Genomic DNA, 21,004 nt, shown 5'->3' on the forward strand with positions numbered 1-21,004 from the left:
AGCCAAAAATGGTCAATGAAAATTGCATAATGGTAAAACAATCATAAATATATATGCTATGAGCACCAAAACATATTAAGCAAATGCTAAATATGTCTTAAGGAAGAAATAGACAAACACAATAAGAGTAGGGGATCGCCACTATTATCAATGGAAAGATTGTCCAGAAAAGAAAATTTTGGAATTGAAACATACTTTAGAACAAATGGACTTATCAAGCATATATATATCATTCCATCCCAAAGCAGAATACACACTCCTGTCAAATGCACACAGAACATTCTCCCAGATAGACCATATGATAGGACACTAAACAAATCTTAGCAAATTTAAGACTGAAATCATACCAACTGTCTTTTCTGACCACTGTGGTATGGACCTAGAAAGCATGAGGAAAGTGAAAAGATCTACAAATATGTGGAAACTGAACACATTTATACACAAATAAAAACTAAAAAGGGAAATAAAAAGTTATCTTGAAAAAAAAAATACAACACAACATACTGAATCTTGTGGTTCGAGGCAAAAGCAGTTCTGAAAGTTTATAGCAACAAACACATATATTAAGAAATTAGATCTCAAAGAAGCTAACTTTATACTTCAAGAAACTACAAAAAAGTGCAACAAATTAAGCCCAAAGTTAGCAGAAGGAAGAAACTATAAAGATCAGCACATAAATAAAAGAGCAGAAAAACAATAGGAAAAGATTAATGAAAATAAGAGGTGATTCACTGAGAAGATAAAATTGACAGACCTTTAGCTGGAATAAGTCAGAAAACTTTAGAAAGCAAAGAGGAGAAACTACATACAACTGATACTACAGAAATATGTAGGATCATAAGAGAGTCCTATGAACAATTATTTGCTAAAAAATTACATAACCTAGGAGAAATGGATGCATTTCTAGAAACACATAACCTACCAAATTTAAATCAGGAAGAGATAGAAAATATGAACAGACCAATAATGAGTAAAAAGGTTGAATCAGTAATCAAACAACTACCAACACAGAAAACTCAAGGACCAGATAGGTGATGGCTTCACTGGTGAGATAATCAAGCATTTAAATAAGGATTAACGTCCATCCTCCTCAAACTCTTCCAAAATATTGAGGAAGAGGGAACACTTCCAAACTCATACATAACAGGAGGCATTACATTGATTAAATAGAGAAGAATAGCACAAAAAAACTATAAACCAATATCCCTGATGAATATACATGTAAACATTCTCAAAAAATATTAAGAAACCAAATTCAAGAACACATTTATAAGTATACACCATGATCAAGTGGAATTTGTCCCTGGGGTACAAGGATAGTTCCAAATATACAACTCAATAAATGTAATATATCACATTACTAAATTGAAAGATAAAAATCACATGGTCATTTCAATAGGTGCAGAAAAAAACACTTGGCAAAATACATCATCCTTTCTGGATAAAAACTTTTAACAGACTGAATATAGGAGGTACTTTCCTCAACATAATCATATGAGACACATCCATAGCTAACATACTCAACTTTGTTCCTCTAAAGTCAGGAACAAAACATTGATGCCCACTTTCACTACTTATTCAATATAGTATTAGAAGTCCTAGCTAGAGAAATTAGGCAAAACAAATACATAAAATGCATCCAAGTAGGAAAGGACAAGAAATATTGTCTTTATTTACTGATGATATGATTTTATCTATAAAAAATCCCCAAAATCAATTCTAATGGATCAAAGACTTATACATAAGTCTTGATACCATAAAAAGTACTAGAAGAGAATGTAGAAAAGAAGCTCTTGGATATGATATTTTTACATGACGCTAAAAGCAAAAATCAACAAATGAAACTACAACAAATTCAAAGATTCTGCACAGCAAAAAAGCAACAAAAAACAATTGCAGAGTGGGAGAAAAGACAACCTGCAGAGTGGGAGAAAATTTTTGCAAACCATTTATCAGATAAGGTATTAACACTCAAAATATATAAAGAGCTCATAAACTTAACAAACACAATCTAATTTTTAAAAGGGACAGAATTATTGAAGACATTTTTGCAGAGAACATTGAGTTTTATGTATAACTTCATAAGTAACTATGAATATTGGTCATATAGAACTACTTTTTCCTTTAGGATAAGGAATACACAATTTGGAGACCAATATGATTAAGTTGAAGCGCCTTAGTAGCATCCTGTGACTCATCTGCTTACCCTATTTTTCTTATCTGCATACATCAACATTTATGTATGTACCAGTTCTACTTAGCTAGTCACAATGCTCCTATATAAACTGCAGATTCATTTTATCTTGTTGACCTGAAACTGTTCTCCCTTGTGGCTAATTCCTATTCTCTAGTGTTTAGGCATCATTTCCTCCTCCTGGAGGTTTTCCCTGATTCCTGGGTACCTTCTCTGCCATGCCCCACCTTTCTCTGTGCTCCTATAACGTGTGCCCATGCTATCACCACTGCATTCACATTGTATTGAAATGATGATTCAAATATCTACCACCTACCTGTAAACATACCTTTCTTACTCAGCTTGGTATCCATATTGGCACCTTACACACAGAAGATTCTTGTATTTGAAATGTATTGCAACAAAGCTCTCATACAACAGAATTGGACGAATGACAACATAATCTGCTGTAAACTCAAATTAAGAGGCTGAAGCAGTATTTTCTTGTTTTCAGTTTTCACCTGAGGGTATCAAAAGATGGAGTGAATATTTTGGTTTGACTCCTAGCTGAAGGATGGGATGGGTTTTACCAACATTAAACCACTCTTCCAATTGGGACTTGGAGCCACTACAATGCAAGTGAGGGTTACACAATTTAATGACCTGGAATTCAAAAACAAAGGCAACAAAATTTTAATAGTTGAAAAAGTGATTTAGACACAAGAAATATTTTCCATGTCATGGAACAGTGATTCCTTGGGTCTGTGGACTCAGAGCTATGCATTCAATGAAGATACAAACCTGCTCATCAGAAAATTGTACATGCAAGCAAAAGTTTACATACAATTTCAGTAAATTCACAAATACCCCCAAATGTAAAGATCCTAAAATAAAAACTCTATAGAAAAATAATTTAGTAAGTATAGTTCCTGGACAGCCAATACAATTCATGTTGGTTATCTAGAAAAAATTCTAGAAATTTATTTCAATCTCAGAGGCATAAAAATGAGTTTCTTTGATATGTGGTTAATGCGTTCCTTAGTACCCTAAGAGTACCATATCCTGTACCACAAGATAATTCAATTTTCTTGGATTTAGTTTCCATGTAAGCATGAGAAAGGCAAGTAAATTATGTACTTTTAAATACCACATATTCTTATTTTTTCGAATATGCTACTACTTGGAAATGCATTTTAAAGAATTACAACAAATAAAGCCTTTATTAACAGGCTGTTAAGGAAAATTTCAGTGTTTCCTTAAAAAAGCTGCTTTAGACGCCATTTGGTGGATGCCGGGGAGCCGGGCGGAGGTGTGGACTTAAGCCGCTGCGTTTCTCACTCCGGATCTCGAAATGCATCGTGATTCCTGTCCACCGGATTGTAAGGTTTACGTGGGAAATCTTGGCAACAACGGTGACAAGACTGAGTTGGAACGGACTTTTGGCTATTATGGGCCACTCAGGAGTGTGTGGGTTGCTAGAAACCCTCCCGGCTTTGCTTTCGTGGAGTTTGAAGATCATCGAGATGCAGCTGATGCTGTCAGAGAGCTAGACGGGAGAACCCTGTGTGGCGGCCGAATAAGAGTGGAACTGTCCCATGGTGAAAGGAGAAATCGAAATCGAGGCCAGCCTCCCTCTTGGGGGGTTCGTCGCCCTCGAGATTATCGGCGAAGGAGTCCTCCACCTCGCTGCAGATCTCCAAGACGGAGAAGCTTCTCCCGTAGCCGGAACAAGTCCCTTTCCAGAGATAGGAGAGAGAGATCACTATCTCGGGAGAGAAATGATAAGCCGTCTCGATCCTTCTCTAGGTCTCGCTGATCTAGGTCAAATGAAACGAAATAGAGGACCAGTTTTCAAGATGTACAGGAAATAACTTCCTTTGACAGGAGTATGTACAGAAAATTTGAGACTTAAGCGTGGTGCATTTAAAAAAAATTTTTTAATGCTGTCCTTTATAATGTTTTGTGAAAATCCTTGGAATAAAGTTTTAATTACAAAAAAAAAGCTGCTTTATTGACTTAAATGGCAAATTTATAAAAGGTTAACGATTTTATATATTCAAAATGATTTACATTATTAACATAACAATTGCACGTGTACAGTTAAGGCTGCACTCATACTGTACACCAATAAAAGTAAATATCCAAGGGGTTCTTCATAGATTAAAACCCATAATTCTTTGAACTGAATAGCATGATTACAAACACATACTATTTAAAAACAAATGTGTTTTCCCATACCTCCCCTTATCTCTTCATTCCAAAACCTCATTTACTTAACAATTTATTTATACTTTAAAAAAGTCTTTCATAATCTTCACACTTCATTGACTTAAAATGAATGATTGAGTCTTTTTAAAAACTGTATTCAAAACTGATTGATGTTTGAAATGTTAAAAAGCAAAATAAAACAATCTTCTTAAATATGCATAAATATTTAAATATAGAAAACCTCCATCAAAAGTCAAAACAAAGTATATTTAATGTTTGTAGTAGTAAGAAGAAAAGGGCAATTCATGCCAGGGGAAGATTTAAAAATGAGACTTTTCCAGCAAACACTGCCTATGGGACAGCCTCTATTTTGATAATTTAAATCTAAATTTACTTAGACAAAGAACTATTTTAAAAGATCACGCCCACAAGTAAAAAACTGGTATTTTGTTTACAAAGCACAATATTTCAGTACAACAAATTCATCTCAAAGAAACAAAGTATGTGTGGCTTCTTAGCCTTTGAAATGCCCTGATTTCTATTTAGATGATTTAACATTGAGTTGTGATATGCAAACACAAGAAGCCTGTGTAATGAATAAAGCGTGGGCCCCGTACCACCTATTAATTCCAACTTAAGAATATGAGACCTGGAAAAGAAATTGTCAACATTTGATTGATGAAGTACAGGTTATCTGAATAAAATTTATAACCTGGTACCAGTCAGTAATCCCAACACAAATTATTGCTTTGTAATGAACTCTGTATGGTTTGCATGTCCTTCAGTAACTGAAGATTTTTCCTGCTTTTTTCCCCAGGTCTGGGTTTGGTACAGTCCTTCTTATTCGTGGTCCCTGTGTTTCCAGAAGAACGGCCGCTGCTGTTTCCTTCTTCATCAAGAGTCTTTTTGGGGGTTCTTAGTTCCCTTCTCTGCTTTTCTATCTTCTGTTTCTCCAGCTATAGCAAATAACCAAGTCAAGGGAAAAAAAAATTTAATGAAAACATTCTCTTCTGACAACCGGTACTTTAAACTCTCATACCAAAATGCAAGTAATATAGCCTGGCCGGTGTTGCTCAGTGGTTGAGCATTGACCTATGAACCAGGATTCCCCGTCAGGGCATATGTCGGGGTTGTGGGCTCGATCCTGTGTGGGGTGTGCAGGAGGCAGCCAATCAATGATTCTCTCTCATCACTGATGTTTCTATCTCTCCCTCCCTCTCTTTTCCTCTCTAAAATCAATAAAAATTAAAAATAATAAAATAAATATATTCTGGGTTTATTTTTTTTAAGACTTCAAAAATCTAATTTACCAGTCATTTAATACTTAGTGCTTAAAATATATAGTGACATACAAATAAGTAAACAAGAGTAAACACATCAATTGTGGTGCAGTATCAGAAGTTAAGGTCATGTTGCCAAAGTGCAGGACACTTTGCAGGAAAAATATCAGATAAGGGAAATGAAGGATAGTAGGTGAAGGAGAGAAGAAAGGCATTCTAGTCTGAGCAGGCAAAGAAGCATGTTCCAGATGGATGAAGAGATGTAGTGGTAATGTACTAATATATGTAAATAATTTTTATTTTATTATTTCCTATAATTAGAATAATTTAATATTAATAGGGAAGCTTTATTTTTACTTTAGCTGCTGGCTAAAATGAACTGCTGCTAACATGTCAGTGTTCCATTAGAGAGAACTAACTTCACAGGGGAGTTTTACCAAACATTTAAAGAAGAATCAACACCTATCCTCCTTAAAATATTCCAAAAAATTCAAGAGGAAGGAACACTTCAAACTTGTTTACGAAGCCAGCACTATCCTAATCCCAAAACCAGAAGATGACAAAGAAAGAAAATATAGGCCAATATCCATGATGAACACATATGCTAAAATCCTCAACAAAATGCTAGCAAATTGGATCCAGCAATATATTAAAAATATCATACATCATGACCAAGTGGAATTTAGTCCAGGGATGCCAGGCTGGTACAATATTCACAAATCAATAAATGTGACACATCACATAAACAAAATGAAGGATAAAAACCACAAGATCATATCAACAGACGCAGAAAAAGCATTTGACAAAATCCACCAACCATTTTTGATAAAAATTCTCAGCAAAGTGGGAATAGAGGGAACATACCTCAACATAATAAAGGCCACATAGGACAAACCTATAGCCAATATCATACTCAATGGGCAAAAACTAAAAGTGTTTGTTTTCCTTAAGAACAGGAACAAGACAGGGATGAGCGCTTTCACCATTATTATTTAACATAGTACTGAAAGTCCTAACCACTGTGATCAGACAAGAAAAAGAAATAAAAGGCATTCAAATTAGAAAGGAATAAGTGAAACTGTCATTATTCGAAAATGACGTGATATTGTACATAGAAAACCCTAAATACTCCATCAAAAAACTAGAGTTAAATAAAGGAATTCAGCAAAGTAGCAGGATACAAAATTAACATCCATAAATGGATGGCATTTTTATACACCAATAATTAATTCTCAGAAAGAGAAACTAAAGAAAGCAGTCCCATTTACCACTGCGACAACAAAAAGAAGTAGATACCTAGGAATATACTTAACCAAGGATGTAAAAGACCTCTACTCAGAAAACTATAGGACATTGAAAAAAGAAATAGAGGAAGATACAAGCAAGTAGAAGCATATAGCCCGTTCAAAGACTGGAAGAATTAACATAATTAAAATATCCATACTACCGAAAGCAATATATAGAGTGAATGCAATCCCTATTAAAATACCATCGACATATTTCACAGATCTAGACCAAATATTCAAAAACTTTATATGGAACCAGCAAAGACCACAAATAACCGTAGCAGTCTTGAGAAAGAAGAACAAAGTTGGAAGGATCACAATACCATATATCAAACTATATGATAAAGTCACTGTAATAAAAATAGCCTGTTACTGGCACAAGAACAGGTATATAGATCAATAGAACAGAACTGAGACCCTAGAAATCAACCAACGCTTTTAGTCAATTAATATTTGACAAAGGAGGCAAGAACATATTATGGAGTCAAGACTGTCTCCTCAATAAATGGTATTGGAAAAATCGAACATGTACATGCAAAAAAATGAAGCCAGACCACCAACTTACACCATACACAAGAATAAACTCAAAATGGATAAAAGACTTAAATGTAAGTTGCTAAACCATAAAAATCTAAAAGAAAACATAGGCAGCAAAATCTCAGACATCTCATGTAGCATAATTTCCACTGAAACATCTCCTAGGGCAATAGAAAGAAAGAAAAACAAAACCCAAAGCAAATAGGACTACATCAAACTAAAAAGCTTCTGTACAGCAAAATGAAAAGGGAACCTACTGTATGGGAGAACATATTCACCAATATACATCTGATAAGGGTTAATTTCCAAAATATATAAAGAACTCATGCAACTTAACAAAAGACAAATAACCCAATTTAAAAAAAAATGGGCAAAGGATCTTAATAGATACTCTCTAAAGAGGACATATAGATGGCCAATAGACACACGAAAAAAATGCTCAACATCACTAATCATCAGAGAGATGCAAATTAAAATGACCATGAGGTATCACCTCACACCTGTCAGAACGGCTACCATCAATAAATCAACAAACAACAAGTGTTGGCAATGATGTGGAGAAAAGGAAACCCGGTACACTGCTGGTGGGAATGTAGATTGGTGCAGCCACTGTGGAAAAAAGTATGGAGTTTCCTAAAAAAGTAAAAAATGGAACTGCAACATGACCCAGTGTTCCCACTTCTGGGAATATATTCTAAGAATCCCAAAACTCCAATCAGAAAGAATATATGCATCTCTATGTTCATAGCAGTGTTTTTCACAATAGCTAAGAACTGGAAATAGCATCAGTAGATGAGTAGATAAAAAAGATGTTATACATTTACACAATGGAATACTATTCGGTTGTAAAAACTAAGGAGCTCTTACCCTTAGAGACAGTATGGATGGACCTGGAGATTGCTATGCTAAATGAAATAAGGCAGTTAGAGAAAAACAAATATCAGATGATCTCATTTATATGTGAAATCTAGTGGACAAAAACTGAAAAAACATATACCGAGGCAGGGATGCATGAAGTAGGCTAACAGATCTCAGAGGGCAGGGGCACGGGAGATTAGAAGAGATTAAACATAGAACTTATATGCATACTAGTGACCTGGTACACGAATTCGTGCACATTAAAAGGAAATTAATTAGAATATTTTAATATTGCCATTCACCCTTTTTTTCTAATAGAAGTGTCAAACAAATTCATGATCAACAATGAGATAGAAACACACGTGCAATTGGCGCCAGCTAGAGCTTTATATGTATCGCACATGTGCGAGTCAACTTAGCCTTTTATAGATATAGAATAAATTTGCCTAATTAGACATGCTTTCTGATTTAGCTAAACTTTTTCCAGCCCAGTGAAGCACCCCAACTTCTTTCTCTTTCAGGTAATTGTCAGCAACACAGCAGTAACTATCAACACGAAGCAGATTATTATTGTAGATCACGCAGGGAGAGGAAAGGTAAAATATTGAACTGCAGCAGTGTTTGACTATATTTTACGCAGTGAGAAAACATGAAGTCATTTTCAAGGTCCACCATTTCTTACTTCTTTTCAGTCGGGTCAAGTTTCTAAACTTTCTAAATCTCCATTTTCTGGCTAATGAAGAGAAAATAGGATTCTACTTAGTCGCCTATCTCCCTCCTCCAGGACTTCTGTGAGGATCAAATGAGATGAGGCATGGGAAAATAGACATTTGGTTAAAGTGTAAAATGTTGCCACCTGGCTCTAATAAAGTAAGTCATGTTCCTGGGCTGAAGAAACTGCAAGGAGGCTAGTTGCTAGGGAGAAGAATCTGGGCGCTGTTACGTGATGTCATTATCCAGTGCCTACAGCCACTGTTTTCAGGCTGGCCATGGGGTTTCAGCAGCATCAGCTGTGATTTGATGAGGTGTTGCTTTGGGGTGTTGGTGGGGCCTGTATCCCACTTGGGGGAAGCTGAGTCTTGCTTTGTTGGTGCCAGGTCTGCGCTGCCATGTCTCTATAAATGGCCAGTGTGATGTCATGGCAGCTCCTGCATTGAGCGTCTGCCCCCTGGTGGTCAGTGTGCATCATAGTGACTGGTCAGATGGGCATAGAGACACTTAGCATATTAATCTTATATATATACTAGAAGCCCTGTGCACAAAAATTTGTGCACTGGCGTGGGGGGGGGGGGGGGGGGGGGCATGGTACCTCAGCCCAACCTGTGCCCTCTCACAGTCTGGGACCCTTGGGAGATAACCACCTGCTGGCTTAGGCCTGTTCCCCTGGTGGCAGATGGCACGCCCAATCCCGCGGTGTCTGCCCCGTCAAGATGGCAGGCCTGGATCCCGGGCTGGGGTGGGCGGCGGCTCGAGATCACACTGCCGCCCGCCCCACCCTGCACACGGCAGGCCAGGATCTTGCACTGGGGTGGCCAGCGGCTGGGGATCGCACTACCGCCAGCCCCAGGTAGAGTGGCGCAGTGGGATCTGCCTGCAGTATGCATATTAGCTGCCATCTTTGTTGGCAGTTAATTTACATACCTCCCTGATTAGCCAATGGGAAGCGTAGCGAAGGTACGGTCAATTACCATGTTTGTCGATTATCAGATAGGATATACACTAGAGGCCGGGTGCATGGAATTCGTGCACTGTGTGTGTGTGTCCCTCAGCCCAGCCTGCACCCTCTCCAATCTAGGACCCCTCAGGGGATGTCTGACTGCCTGTGGGATTGGGCCTAAACCAGCAGTCAGACATCCCTCTCATAATCCAGGACTGCTGGCTCCCAATCACTCGCCTGCCTGCCTGATCACCCCCTGACCACTCCCCTGCCAGTGGATTGATGTCTAACTGCTCCCTGCTGGCCCGGTCGCCCCAACTGCCCTCCTATGCAGGCCTGGTTGCCCCTAACTGCCCTCCCCTACCGGCCTGGTCCGCCCCCCAACTGCTCTCCTGCCCCTGCAGGCCTGGTCGCCCCCAATTGCCCTCCCCTGCCAGCCATCTTGTGTGATGGCGTGACAGTCAATTTGCATATCACAGCCTTATTATATAGTACTAGAGGCCTGGTGCACAAAAATTTGTGCACGGGGGGGGGGGGGGGGGATCCCTAAGCCCGGCCTGTGCCCTCTCGTAGTCTGGGACCCCTAAGGGGATGACCGCCTGCTAGCTTAGGCCTGCTCCCTGGGGGATTGGGCCTAAGATGGCACTCACACATCCCTCCGGCAGCCCTGCACACCTCAGGGGATGTCCACTTGCCAGCGGGGAGCAGGCCTAAACTGCAGTCGGACATCCTTAGCGCTGCTGAGGAGGCAGGAGAGGCTCCCACCACCACCGCTGTACTGGCAGCCATCAGCCTGGCTTGTGGCTGAGCAGAGCTCCTCTCATGTGAGAGCACCCTGACCACCAGAAGGAAGCTCCTGCATTGAGCGTTTGCCCCGTGGTGGTCAATGTGTGTAATAGTGACCAGTCATTCCCAGTCATTCTGCTGTTAGGGTCAGTTTGCATATTACCCTTTTACTATATAGGATAGAGGCCTGGTGCATGGGTGGGGGCCGGCTGGTTTGCCCTGAAGGGTGTCCCGGATCAGGGTGGGGGTCCACTCAGGTGCCTGGCCAGCCTGGATGAGGGGATGATGGCTGTTTGAAGCTGGTCACACCCTCTTCAGGGTGGGGGTCCCCACTGGGGTGCCTGGCCAGCTTGGATGAGGGGATGATGGCTGTTTGCAGCTGGTCACACCCCCTTCATGGTGGGGGTCCCCACTGGGGTGCTTGGCCAGTCTGGGTGAGCGGCTGAGGGCCGTTTTCAGGCTGGCAAGTGACTGAAGCTCCTAACCTCTCCTTTTTTTCTTTTCTTTTTTTTTTTTTTTTATTCTGGGATTTACTTACCTTCTATGGCTGTCACTGGAACTGAGAGCTGGTTTTAACTCTGAGACCTCAGCTGCTGAAAGCAGGTATCTGGATTTGTTTGGCTTCTATAATTGAAACACTGTTGCAACTCCAGCTCTGAGGCTCGGCTGGCTGAAAGCAGGTTTCTGAGGTTTGTTTAGCTTCTATAATTGCAACATTGTTTCTTAGACTGCAGCTCAGAGGCCGACAGCGGCAGGCGGGGAACCTTGGCTCCCTCCGTCACTAGAGCAAACAAGCTTCCTGTTCGCTTCAGCTGCCTGGCTGCCGGCCGCCATCATGGTTGGCAGTTAATTTGCATATCTCCCTGATTAGCCAATGGAAGGGTAGCGAAGTTACGGTTAATTACCATGTTTTTCTATTATTAGATAGGATTATTATATAGGATAGATAGATGTGCATAGCCCATGGACACAGACACTTGTGTGGGGAAGGTTTGGGATGGGGCAGGAGGGTGGGAGTAAATGGAAAGGGGAGAAATGGGGAACATCTGTAATATTGTCAACAATAAAAATAAATTTAAAAAAATAGGGGGGCTTTATTTTTACTTTAGCTGCTGGCTAAAATGAATTGCTGCTGGCATGTCAATGTTCCTTTAGAAAGAACAAAGTCAAGTCTAATGTACAAGAAACAAATCATATTATTACTCCTACAACAATCAGATTTCTTTTTTGGAAAACAGTCTTTAGAAAAAGTGCTTAATACCTCAGGTTTTAGATGACATATGCATAGCACTTGCATTGTGTCTGTAACATAGCTACCAATTAATGTCAGACAACCATATTCCGCTCTCAGTTTTCTACATTTCAGTCCACATGAGAGCCAGCAGCAAGTAGCCCTGATATTTCTACTTCTAAAACACACCTCCAATCTGTCTCATTCTCCCCAATTGTAGTCACTGATGACCCTGATAGAAGTGCATCTAGATGAGAACCTTGGCGTGTGACTTCCCACTTCACTTAATAGGTACTAAATAAATGGTTTTATAGTCATCATAGAAATTAAGTTTGTTCATATAAAGATCAGCATATGAAACATAATCAGTATTTCAAAGATTCTAAGAGACTAAAAGACAGTGTCTTTTTTCCTAGCCCACTTAACACCAATTCTTAATAATAAACCAAATTAACAAATGTCTACAGTACAGAAAGACTTTCTGTAGCTCCCTATCTATGATAAACTTACAATGTCATAAATTCATATACTTGAAAAAAAAAGTTGTTTTTTTTTGTACTGTTTTGTTTTTTAATCGTTAGAAACGAGTACAGGAAGGGAAATCTGAGTTACCTGGGCTTGATATTTCCGAACTTTGGTTATTTGATTGGCTTTTGCCTCCATCCTTGTCACTAATGCTTCCAGTTCACACTCTAAATTTTCTTTCAGTTCAATAGTTGGTGATTCTTGGATAAGTTTTGCAAGTTGCTGATGATCACTGTATAAAAACAAAAGTAAGGTTTGGTTAAGTTTCCTGTGTTATCATGATTAGGTCATGCATCTCACTCACCATGGGACCATTGCTCATGCATTTAAAAAAGTCTCAATTTTTTTTAATAGGGCAACACATTTCCAAATTACCAGTGATAGTAATTGTTATGTTTGTTATTGTCCTAGTAACTTGCTCAGTGGTTGGTGCAAGAATTGTGTTGAACAAATATTTGTTGAACAAACAAAATATATGACTAGTAAAGTCACCAAGAAGTTACAATAAGATTTTACAACTAAATGTAATTAAAAAAAAAAAGCAAAATTAAAACTCACAAGCTCATTTGCCCAAATTCATCTTGTAAAGTCTGTAAGACTTCTGACAACTCTTCATTAATGCTGCTAGAGGAGGACGGCCTTACTGACAACTTCTTACTTTTACCACTTCGTGAAGATGCTTGCTTTGCCAAAGGAACACTGCTGACTACTCGATCATTACACAAGGCTTTACTGTGTTGCTTCATTAGATGCAAGACATGCTGGACATTGGCTACCACAGCATGACTGGGACTCGTAGACTGAAGAAAAATGAAAAATAATTAGATGCCTCATCCTCGAAATTTGGGTTTCTTTCACTCCCTATCCTGGGTAAAAAAAAAAAAAAAAAAAAGAACTCCCCCTACGTCCCAAAAAGCCTATGTCTCCTAGTCTAGTTAAATCAATTACCAACTACCAAGGATTTAACAATTGAAAAATGTCCAATCCCCCTTTTATTCTCCATCCTACTGTCAATTCAGTTGGTTTATGCACCCACCTCATAGGATGAGCATCCTAACTGGTATCTGCTCCTAGCCTCTTCAGTCTCTAACTGCACAGTACTATCAGCTACTCTAAAATAGTATTCTGAACAGGTTGTTCTATTTGAAATCCTCTGGGGTTAAGCCCACTGGTTCCAAACTCCTGAACCTAGAAAATAAGGCTTTATAAAAACTGATCTGCAATTTACACTCCTTGGCCTCATGTCCCATCTCCTAATTTCTCTCCATTATTTGAACAAACTATTTGCACATGCCATATTTTTGTGTGTGACAACTTCTATGCCATTCTTTAAAACCCAGTTCAAATATATAATTTTTAAACATTTCCATAAAATACCCAGGTAATTAATTTGTCCAAACTTAGATCACTTATGGCCTTTATCTCTATCACAATATTTATCACAAAAGATTGTAATCGTGTTTGCATGTCTATTTCCCCTATTAAACAGTGTATGTGCTTCTAGGTCATAAGGATTATTGTATTTATTTCTTTGTCCTCGAATAATAGAAAGCAGTAAGGCCGTATTTGTCACATAATCAACAATAAAAACCTCGTAGCCTTCTCAAAACTTTTGGTTTTGTTTTGAATACTAAACAGTAACCTCAACATGCTATTCCAACTCACCCATAAATGGCTGAGCTAACTTTGCTCCAAAAGAATCATCCACACAAGCTTATTTAAAATGCAGATTCCTAGGCAGCACATCAAACTCAATCACTGTGGGGTCAGGGGTTAGAAATGTTTCTTTTTAAGCCTGCCAGGTTGATTCTGATCAGTCAGGTTTGGAGATCACTGTGATAAGCTAAACAGATGTTCTTTTTATCCTGGTTTCTATTGTTAGGGAGTAAACCGATTTCAGCAATTTGTACAAAGAAGTATACACTGCATCCAAGTGGGGTCTATTTCAGGAATGCAAGACTAATTCAATATTCAACAATCAATCAATGCAATCCAACATCTCAATAGGGTAAAACATAAAAATTATGTGATCATATCATTTGATAAAGAAAAGCATTTTAAAAAATCCAACACCCATTCAGTAAGTAAAGGTGGAACGGGGGGAAATTTCCTCGAGTTGATAAAGAGCACTAACAAAGAACCTATACCTAATATCAGTTATTGGTGAAAAACTGAATGTTTTCCCCTTAGAATCAGAAAAAACGGTGAAGATGTCCATTCTCATCACTCTTACTCAACCTAATACTGGAAATCCTAGCCAGTGCAGTAAGACAAGAGAAGGAAATAAAAGGTATACCAATTAAAAAGGAAAAATTAAAACTGTCCTATTTATAGATGACATGATTCTCTACACGGCACATCTTATATAATCCAAAAAATAATTCCTAGGACTAGTAAGTGAATTCAGCAAGGTAACAGAATGTAAAACCAACATACAAAAATTAAATATACTAGCAATAATCATATAGAAACCGAAATGCAAACTAACTACAATATACAATCACTCAAAAAAATTGAGTATAAATCTAATAAAACATGAAATTAATATGTTGACAACCATAAACCACTGATAAAAGAAATCAAAGATCTAAATAAATTAGAGATATACTGTATTCAAGGGCTGGAACACTCAACAAGGATGTCAATTCTCTTCAAACTGGTCTACACTTATAATTCCTATCATAATCCAGTAAGGTTTTTTTTCTTTTAGAGACAAGTTTATTTTAAAATTCATATAGACAGGCAAAGGAACTAGAAAAGTTATACAATTTTGAAAAGAGAAGAATAAAATAGGAGGGATCACTTTCCCTGATGTTAAGACTTACTATATAAAGCCACAGTAATCAAGGCAGTGTGTATTGGCAAAGAAGCAAACACATATACCAAACAGAATAAAAAATGAATCTTGACCTAAAAGCCTCATACTGTATATTCAAATTATTTTAAGTGGCTCATGGATTTAAATATAAAACAGAAAACAGATGAAAATAGGTGAAAATCTATATAACAAAGGTCGAAGGCAGAGTTCTTAGATATAACACCAAAAGCATAATCCATAAAAGCAAATAAATCAATTAACTACACTGTCATAATGAAAAGCTTCTCCTCTGTGAAACAATCTGTTAAGAGGATGAAAAGAGAAGCTACAGACTGGGAGAACGTACTTTCAAACCACATATCTTAAAAATGCCTCGTCTCTAAAATACATATACATATAGAACTCTCAAAACCTAATAGTGATAAGGAAAATTAAATTAAAAAGAGCTAAAGATATAAACAGACATTTTGCTAGAGAATATATACATGTCAAATAAGCACATGAAAAGAAATTCAAACATCATTAATCATTAGGGTAATACAAATTAAAATCAGTGAGGGATCACAAAATACTAATCAGAACAGCTGCAATAAAAAGTGACAATACTAAATGCTGGTGAGAATGTGGAAAACCTGCATCTTTCATACACTACTACTGGGAATGTAAAACACATGTCCACACAAAACTCTGTACGTAAACGTTCATACTGGTTTTAATTGTAAATGCCAAAAACTGGAAACAACCCAAATATCCTTCAATGGGTGAATGAATGGTTAAATAAACTGTGGTATATCCACACCACGGAAAAGTACTTGTATGGACACAAAATAATTTGATGGATCTCAAGGGAATTATGCTGATAAAAAAGTTTTCATTCAATCTCAAAAAAGGTATAACTGTATGCTTCGATTACATAACATTTTTGAAATGACAAAATTATAGATATGGTATGGTGGTGGTTACACAAATCTACATGATAAAACTGCACTGACCTGTGCCTGAGTATATGCATAAAGCACACACAGGAGTATATGTAAAACTACAGAAATCTGAAGAAGGTCTGTGTTTGTACTGATGGCAATCTCCTGGTTTTGATACTGTATTATAGTTATATACTTTGTTACAAATGAGGTAAAGAGACCTTTTTGTATTATTTTTTCAATGTCCTATTAATCTACAATCATTTCAAAATAAAAGCTAATCCATGTTTATCAAGATAATTTTAATTCAACTACAATTAAATGATGTAGATATACATACTCCTCTTTCAAGTTACACTATCATCATTACGACCTTGATTATCAAGATCCAAATTCATGTCTCATTAACAACTTTAAACATTGATATATATGGTATTTATTTAAACTGAAGAATGTGTTGAATCACTACATTGCTCATAACTTGCAATATGTATTCATTATACTAACTGCTTATATATACACGTTCAATAAGCAGTATATAGTTTTTGAAAATCTTTTTCCTGTTATTTTTTTATTGTTATTTATGAATGTAATTTTGTGTCTGTTGAATCTAGTAATAAAAATATAGGGACTTGTATTTGGTCTTTTTAATTTTATTTTTCTAGTAATTCACTTTTTAAAAAAAGTTTATTTCATTGATTTTTTACAGAGAAGAGGGAGAGGGATAGAAAGTTAGAAACATCGATAAGAGAGAAACATCGATCAACTGCCTCCTGCACACTCCCCACTGGGGATGTGCCCGCAACCAAGGTATATGCCCTTGACCGGAATCGAACCTGGGACCCCTGAGCCAGCAAGCCGACGCTCTATCCAATGAGCCAAACCGGTTAGCGCTCTAGTAATTCACTTTTGTTGCATTTTACAAAAGTATTGGTCTATGATAATGTGTAATTACAAATACTGGTCCTACACAATAGATAGTTTGAGAAACACTTAGCTAGGTGACACAGTTGTCTGAATAATATAAATAACTTCAAAAGGGAAGCTCAGGTTGGAAAGTTGTCTTTGAATCTGTCTTCTTCAATCTTTGTATTAATGACATCAGTGAGAATTATCAAAGATAGGCAATTAAATTTGGAAATAATAGAAATATAATGGAAGACTGAACTTGATTCTAATCTAATGTGAGAGGGTGAATCCATTCTTATAGAGCTTCATTAGATTAAAAGTCTGTATTAAAAATATCAATTCCGCAAGTACAGAATCTACAGAGGGTGATGCAGATTCAATTCTCGTCAAGGGCACGTAACTCAGTTGTCCAGCCCTGGTTGGGGCATATGCAGGAGCCAACCAATTTAAGTCTCTCTCATTAATGTTTCTCTCTGTCTCTCCCCCTCCCTTCCACTCTGTCAAAAATAAATGGAAAATATATCCTCAGGTGAAGATTAACAACAACAGCAGCAACAAAAGATCTGTAATTTTAGTTGACTCAAAAAGCACTGAATGAAAGGGATAGTTCAGCTTATCCCATAAAATTAATGTGATACTAGGCTGAGTTAAGAGATTATCCAGAATATGACAAAGACTCTATTCTGTGCTAGTCACAGCCCATTTACAAGGTTATATTCAACTTAGAAGCAAAAAGAGTGATGAGACAGTAAAGTAACTCATAAAGCACATCTTATAAATAAGTGAAGAAAATGGTCTTTATTTATAACCTAGAATAAGATAAGAAGATGAAGCTATCTTCAAAATTTTTTAAATTTTACAATAGTCATGGGTTTACTCATATGTTCCATGTGAATCCCTATGAGTAAAAAAAGACCAATGAGTAGAATTTATACAGTGACAGATTTCAACTCACTAAGGCACTTTCAAATAAAGCAGTTTAGAAATATGATGGGATGTCTGAGGTATAATGATGTCTTCACCAGTCGATATATTTTAACAGAACATAAAATAATTGTTCTGAATGTTTACACAAAAAAATTGAACAGGGAGGTGTGCCAGTGTATTCTTAATTACATTGAACATTAGAGTGGGACCAGGGAACAGGTAAAAGTATTTTCTAGCCCGGGCAGTTTGGCTCAGTGGATAGAGCATTGGACTGTGGACTGAAGGGTACTGGGTTCGATTCTGACCAAGGGCACATGCCCAGGTTGTGGGCTCGATCCCTATTAGGGGGCATGCAGGAGGCAGCCAATCAATGATTCACTCTCATCATTGATGTTTCTCTCTCTCTGTCCCCTCTCCCTTCCTCTCTGAAATCAATAAAAATACATTTAAAAAAAGAGACTTTCTAGACCCCACACCCAGAAACTTCTGACTTTGTAGGATTGTGGTTGGCTTTGTAATCTGCCTTTTCAAATGCATACCGGGTGATTTTGGCTATCCCTTGAGAACCTCTATTTCCAACCTGTATCAAATATTCTATAATGAAACAGAAGAAGTCTGGTAAGAATAAAAGATAAAGGATATAACATAGGTCAAAAGGTGGTCTGCAATCCAACAACAGGGTAATTTTAGGGTAGGGGACAGCATAGAGCCAATGCAATACTTTTTTTTCCAAGCAATCTGTGTTTCCTACAAAAGGCAAGTGGAAAATCTTGGAAAAAGTTAATTCCCAAGCTTTCACTGACAATTCAATGCCGGGTTAGGGGGAGTTTAAAATTAAATAAAGGACAAATAAAAATTTATTCCCAAATCCTCTCAAATTCATAAACGCACAATTTAGCTGTGTGTGTGTGTGTGTGTGTGTGTGTGTGTATGTACAAACATACACACCATCAACACAAACAGTTCATCAAAAGTGGTATAAACTAACAGTTTAAGCACTTAGTAGAAATTACTCAGTACTTGCTGATATTTGACAAAGTTATCATCTCTATATTTAAGCACTAAAGGAAAATAAGATTCAATTCTATGTATAAGTGCTTTTTGGAAAATGAGTCTTATAAGTAATATGGAAGTGAAGAGAACCAGAATGTGATTTTTATTTATTTAAATATCCTTATCTAAATAGAAATCAACAGGGTTGATACTAAAAATTCAATGCTACAAACGTACTGTTTCTTATTCCCTTGACGCTTCTCCAAACTGGGGTCTCTCCTTTTGTTAGTAAATTCCCTTCCACAAAAAATTTCTCTATTTTAAAGTGTCCTCCTAGTCTCCTCCCTACTCCTCGAATCCCATAAAACCTTCCTCCATCTCATCCTTACATCACTATGACCCACAAAAGAGCAGAAAATATTTCCACCATTTTCAGGTATACAGGCAAACAGGTAGATTTAATTCAAAGATCTAAGTTAAACAACAACAACAAAAAATATAGAGTTCAACCAACTCACCTTCCCAGCTACAAATGGCATATCACCCAAGCATAATCTATAATGTGGTTGAGCAGCAAAATAGTTCCTAGAAACTTTCTGAATGGAAAGGAAAGAAAAACAGTTTTACTAACATGACAGTAAAAGCTAACTATACTAGTATATGACTAACCTGAAACTCGAGCTTACTGCTGGGCCACTACTTGCCTCATTTATATTATGGTCTCAAGTTCCTAATAATACTTGCATCCTAGTCTAGGAAAGAAAAAATGAAACCTGACAAAATAGCAATTACAGTCTAGTGCTGTGTTTGTGTATACCAGTACAAAACATTTCAAGAGCAAAGAGTAAATAATGCAATACTGATTATTAACAACTAATATTTATGAAGTGTCTTGTAGCTCTAAAATGTTTTCATATATATTATCTAACTATCAGTAAAATTTAGAAGTGGGTATTACTTATCCCCATCTTCCCAATGAAGAAACTGAGAATGAAATAGATTTAATTTACTCATCCAAGGTTGTAATATTACAGGGTTTATGAGTGTTTTCACATAAATTACGACAATAATAATCAGTACACTGACTTACTGGTTGCTTTCATACCTTTTCTGGTGGTTTTGACTTCTTTTTTTTAATTCTTCTTGCACAGGGGGCACAAGGAGTTTCCTTATCTTCAAATATAAGTCTATTTGTTTCTAGACCTGTCTGCAACTAGAAAAAATATGAGCCTGAAGTTAACGCTGTAGAAATAAAAGCTAGAATTTAAATTTGAGATTTTCCATGTAAAAGCCTATAAAACTTACAGGAGTATGTGATTAAAAAAATACATCATAGATGTATAACTATGTCTGAAACCAATCTGTCAACAATTGTCAAACACTTTAAATCAATACCAGCATCTCAATTTATCTTGAAGCTCCCTTATTTGGAGCTGCTCCATAAATTATAGATAATAAGTTAAAAGTACTATATCTAACTGCAATCTGATGCTTCAGTATTTTCTTTCTTTCACACACAGAATCTGTAACAGCACCTGACACAAAAGCAGCTTGAAAGCAAATACATTTCTTCCTCTTTTATAAACTCATACACTTAATGATATAAGAAAAAGGAACTGGAAATCTATGTCCAAAAAGAACTGGAAGGTATGTCAGCAAATGTAATTAAGCCCATTTCTCTAGAAGCTCAGTAACTACAATAAAAATAATTTTCTATCTCCATCAGAAGAAATCCACAAGCAATTATTAAGGATTTCAAACAAGGACTGCTGTTTTTCCTAAGCCAACTTATAACTTTACTTAAATCAATATAATCATACACATTTACGAGTTAGTTCATTAGTCTAGAATAATGGTTTTCAAACTTGCCTATGTATCAAAATTGTCTGGAGTTTA

The 21,004-nt window shown here is 37.0% G+C and overlaps 1 protein-coding gene and 1 pseudogene across 2 annotated transcripts in view; one reads left to right on the forward strand and one right to left on the reverse strand.

Annotated features, from left to right (window-relative positions):
- The first annotated feature begins 2,715 nt into the window (after positions 1 to 2,715).
- Positions 2,716 to 4,228, forward strand: LOC139017472 (serine/arginine-rich splicing factor 3 pseudogene; annotated as a pseudogene).
- A 401-nt stretch (positions 4,229 to 4,629) lies between these two features.
- The window catches only part of CEP57 (centrosomal protein 57), a 53,701-nt gene continuing 37,326 nt past the window's right edge, over positions 4,630 to 21,004 (reverse strand). For both annotated transcript variants that reach the window (XM_070425936.1, XM_070425937.1), the window contains 5 exons: positions 20,214 to 20,321; positions 19,627 to 19,704; positions 13,100 to 13,341; positions 12,629 to 12,773; positions 4,630 to 5,337 (listed from right to left, as the gene is read on the reverse strand). In XM_070425936.1, coding sequence (XP_070282037.1) covers positions 5,104 to 5,337; positions 12,629 to 12,773; positions 13,100 to 13,341; positions 19,627 to 19,704; positions 20,214 to 20,321 — 807 coding nt within the window. In that variant the 3' untranslated portion in view covers positions 4,630 to 5,103. The remainder of the gene's footprint in view (positions 5,338 to 12,628; positions 12,774 to 13,099; positions 13,342 to 19,626; positions 19,705 to 20,213; positions 20,322 to 21,004) is intronic.

Source organism: Myotis yumanensis, unplaced genomic scaffold, assembly GCF_028538775.1.
Source record: "Myotis yumanensis isolate MYYU_CA2020_CCGP unplaced genomic scaffold, mMyoYum1.0.hap1 SCAF_10, whole genome shotgun sequence".
Taxonomy (NCBI): Eukaryota; Metazoa; Chordata; class Mammalia; order Chiroptera; family Vespertilionidae; genus Myotis; species Myotis yumanensis.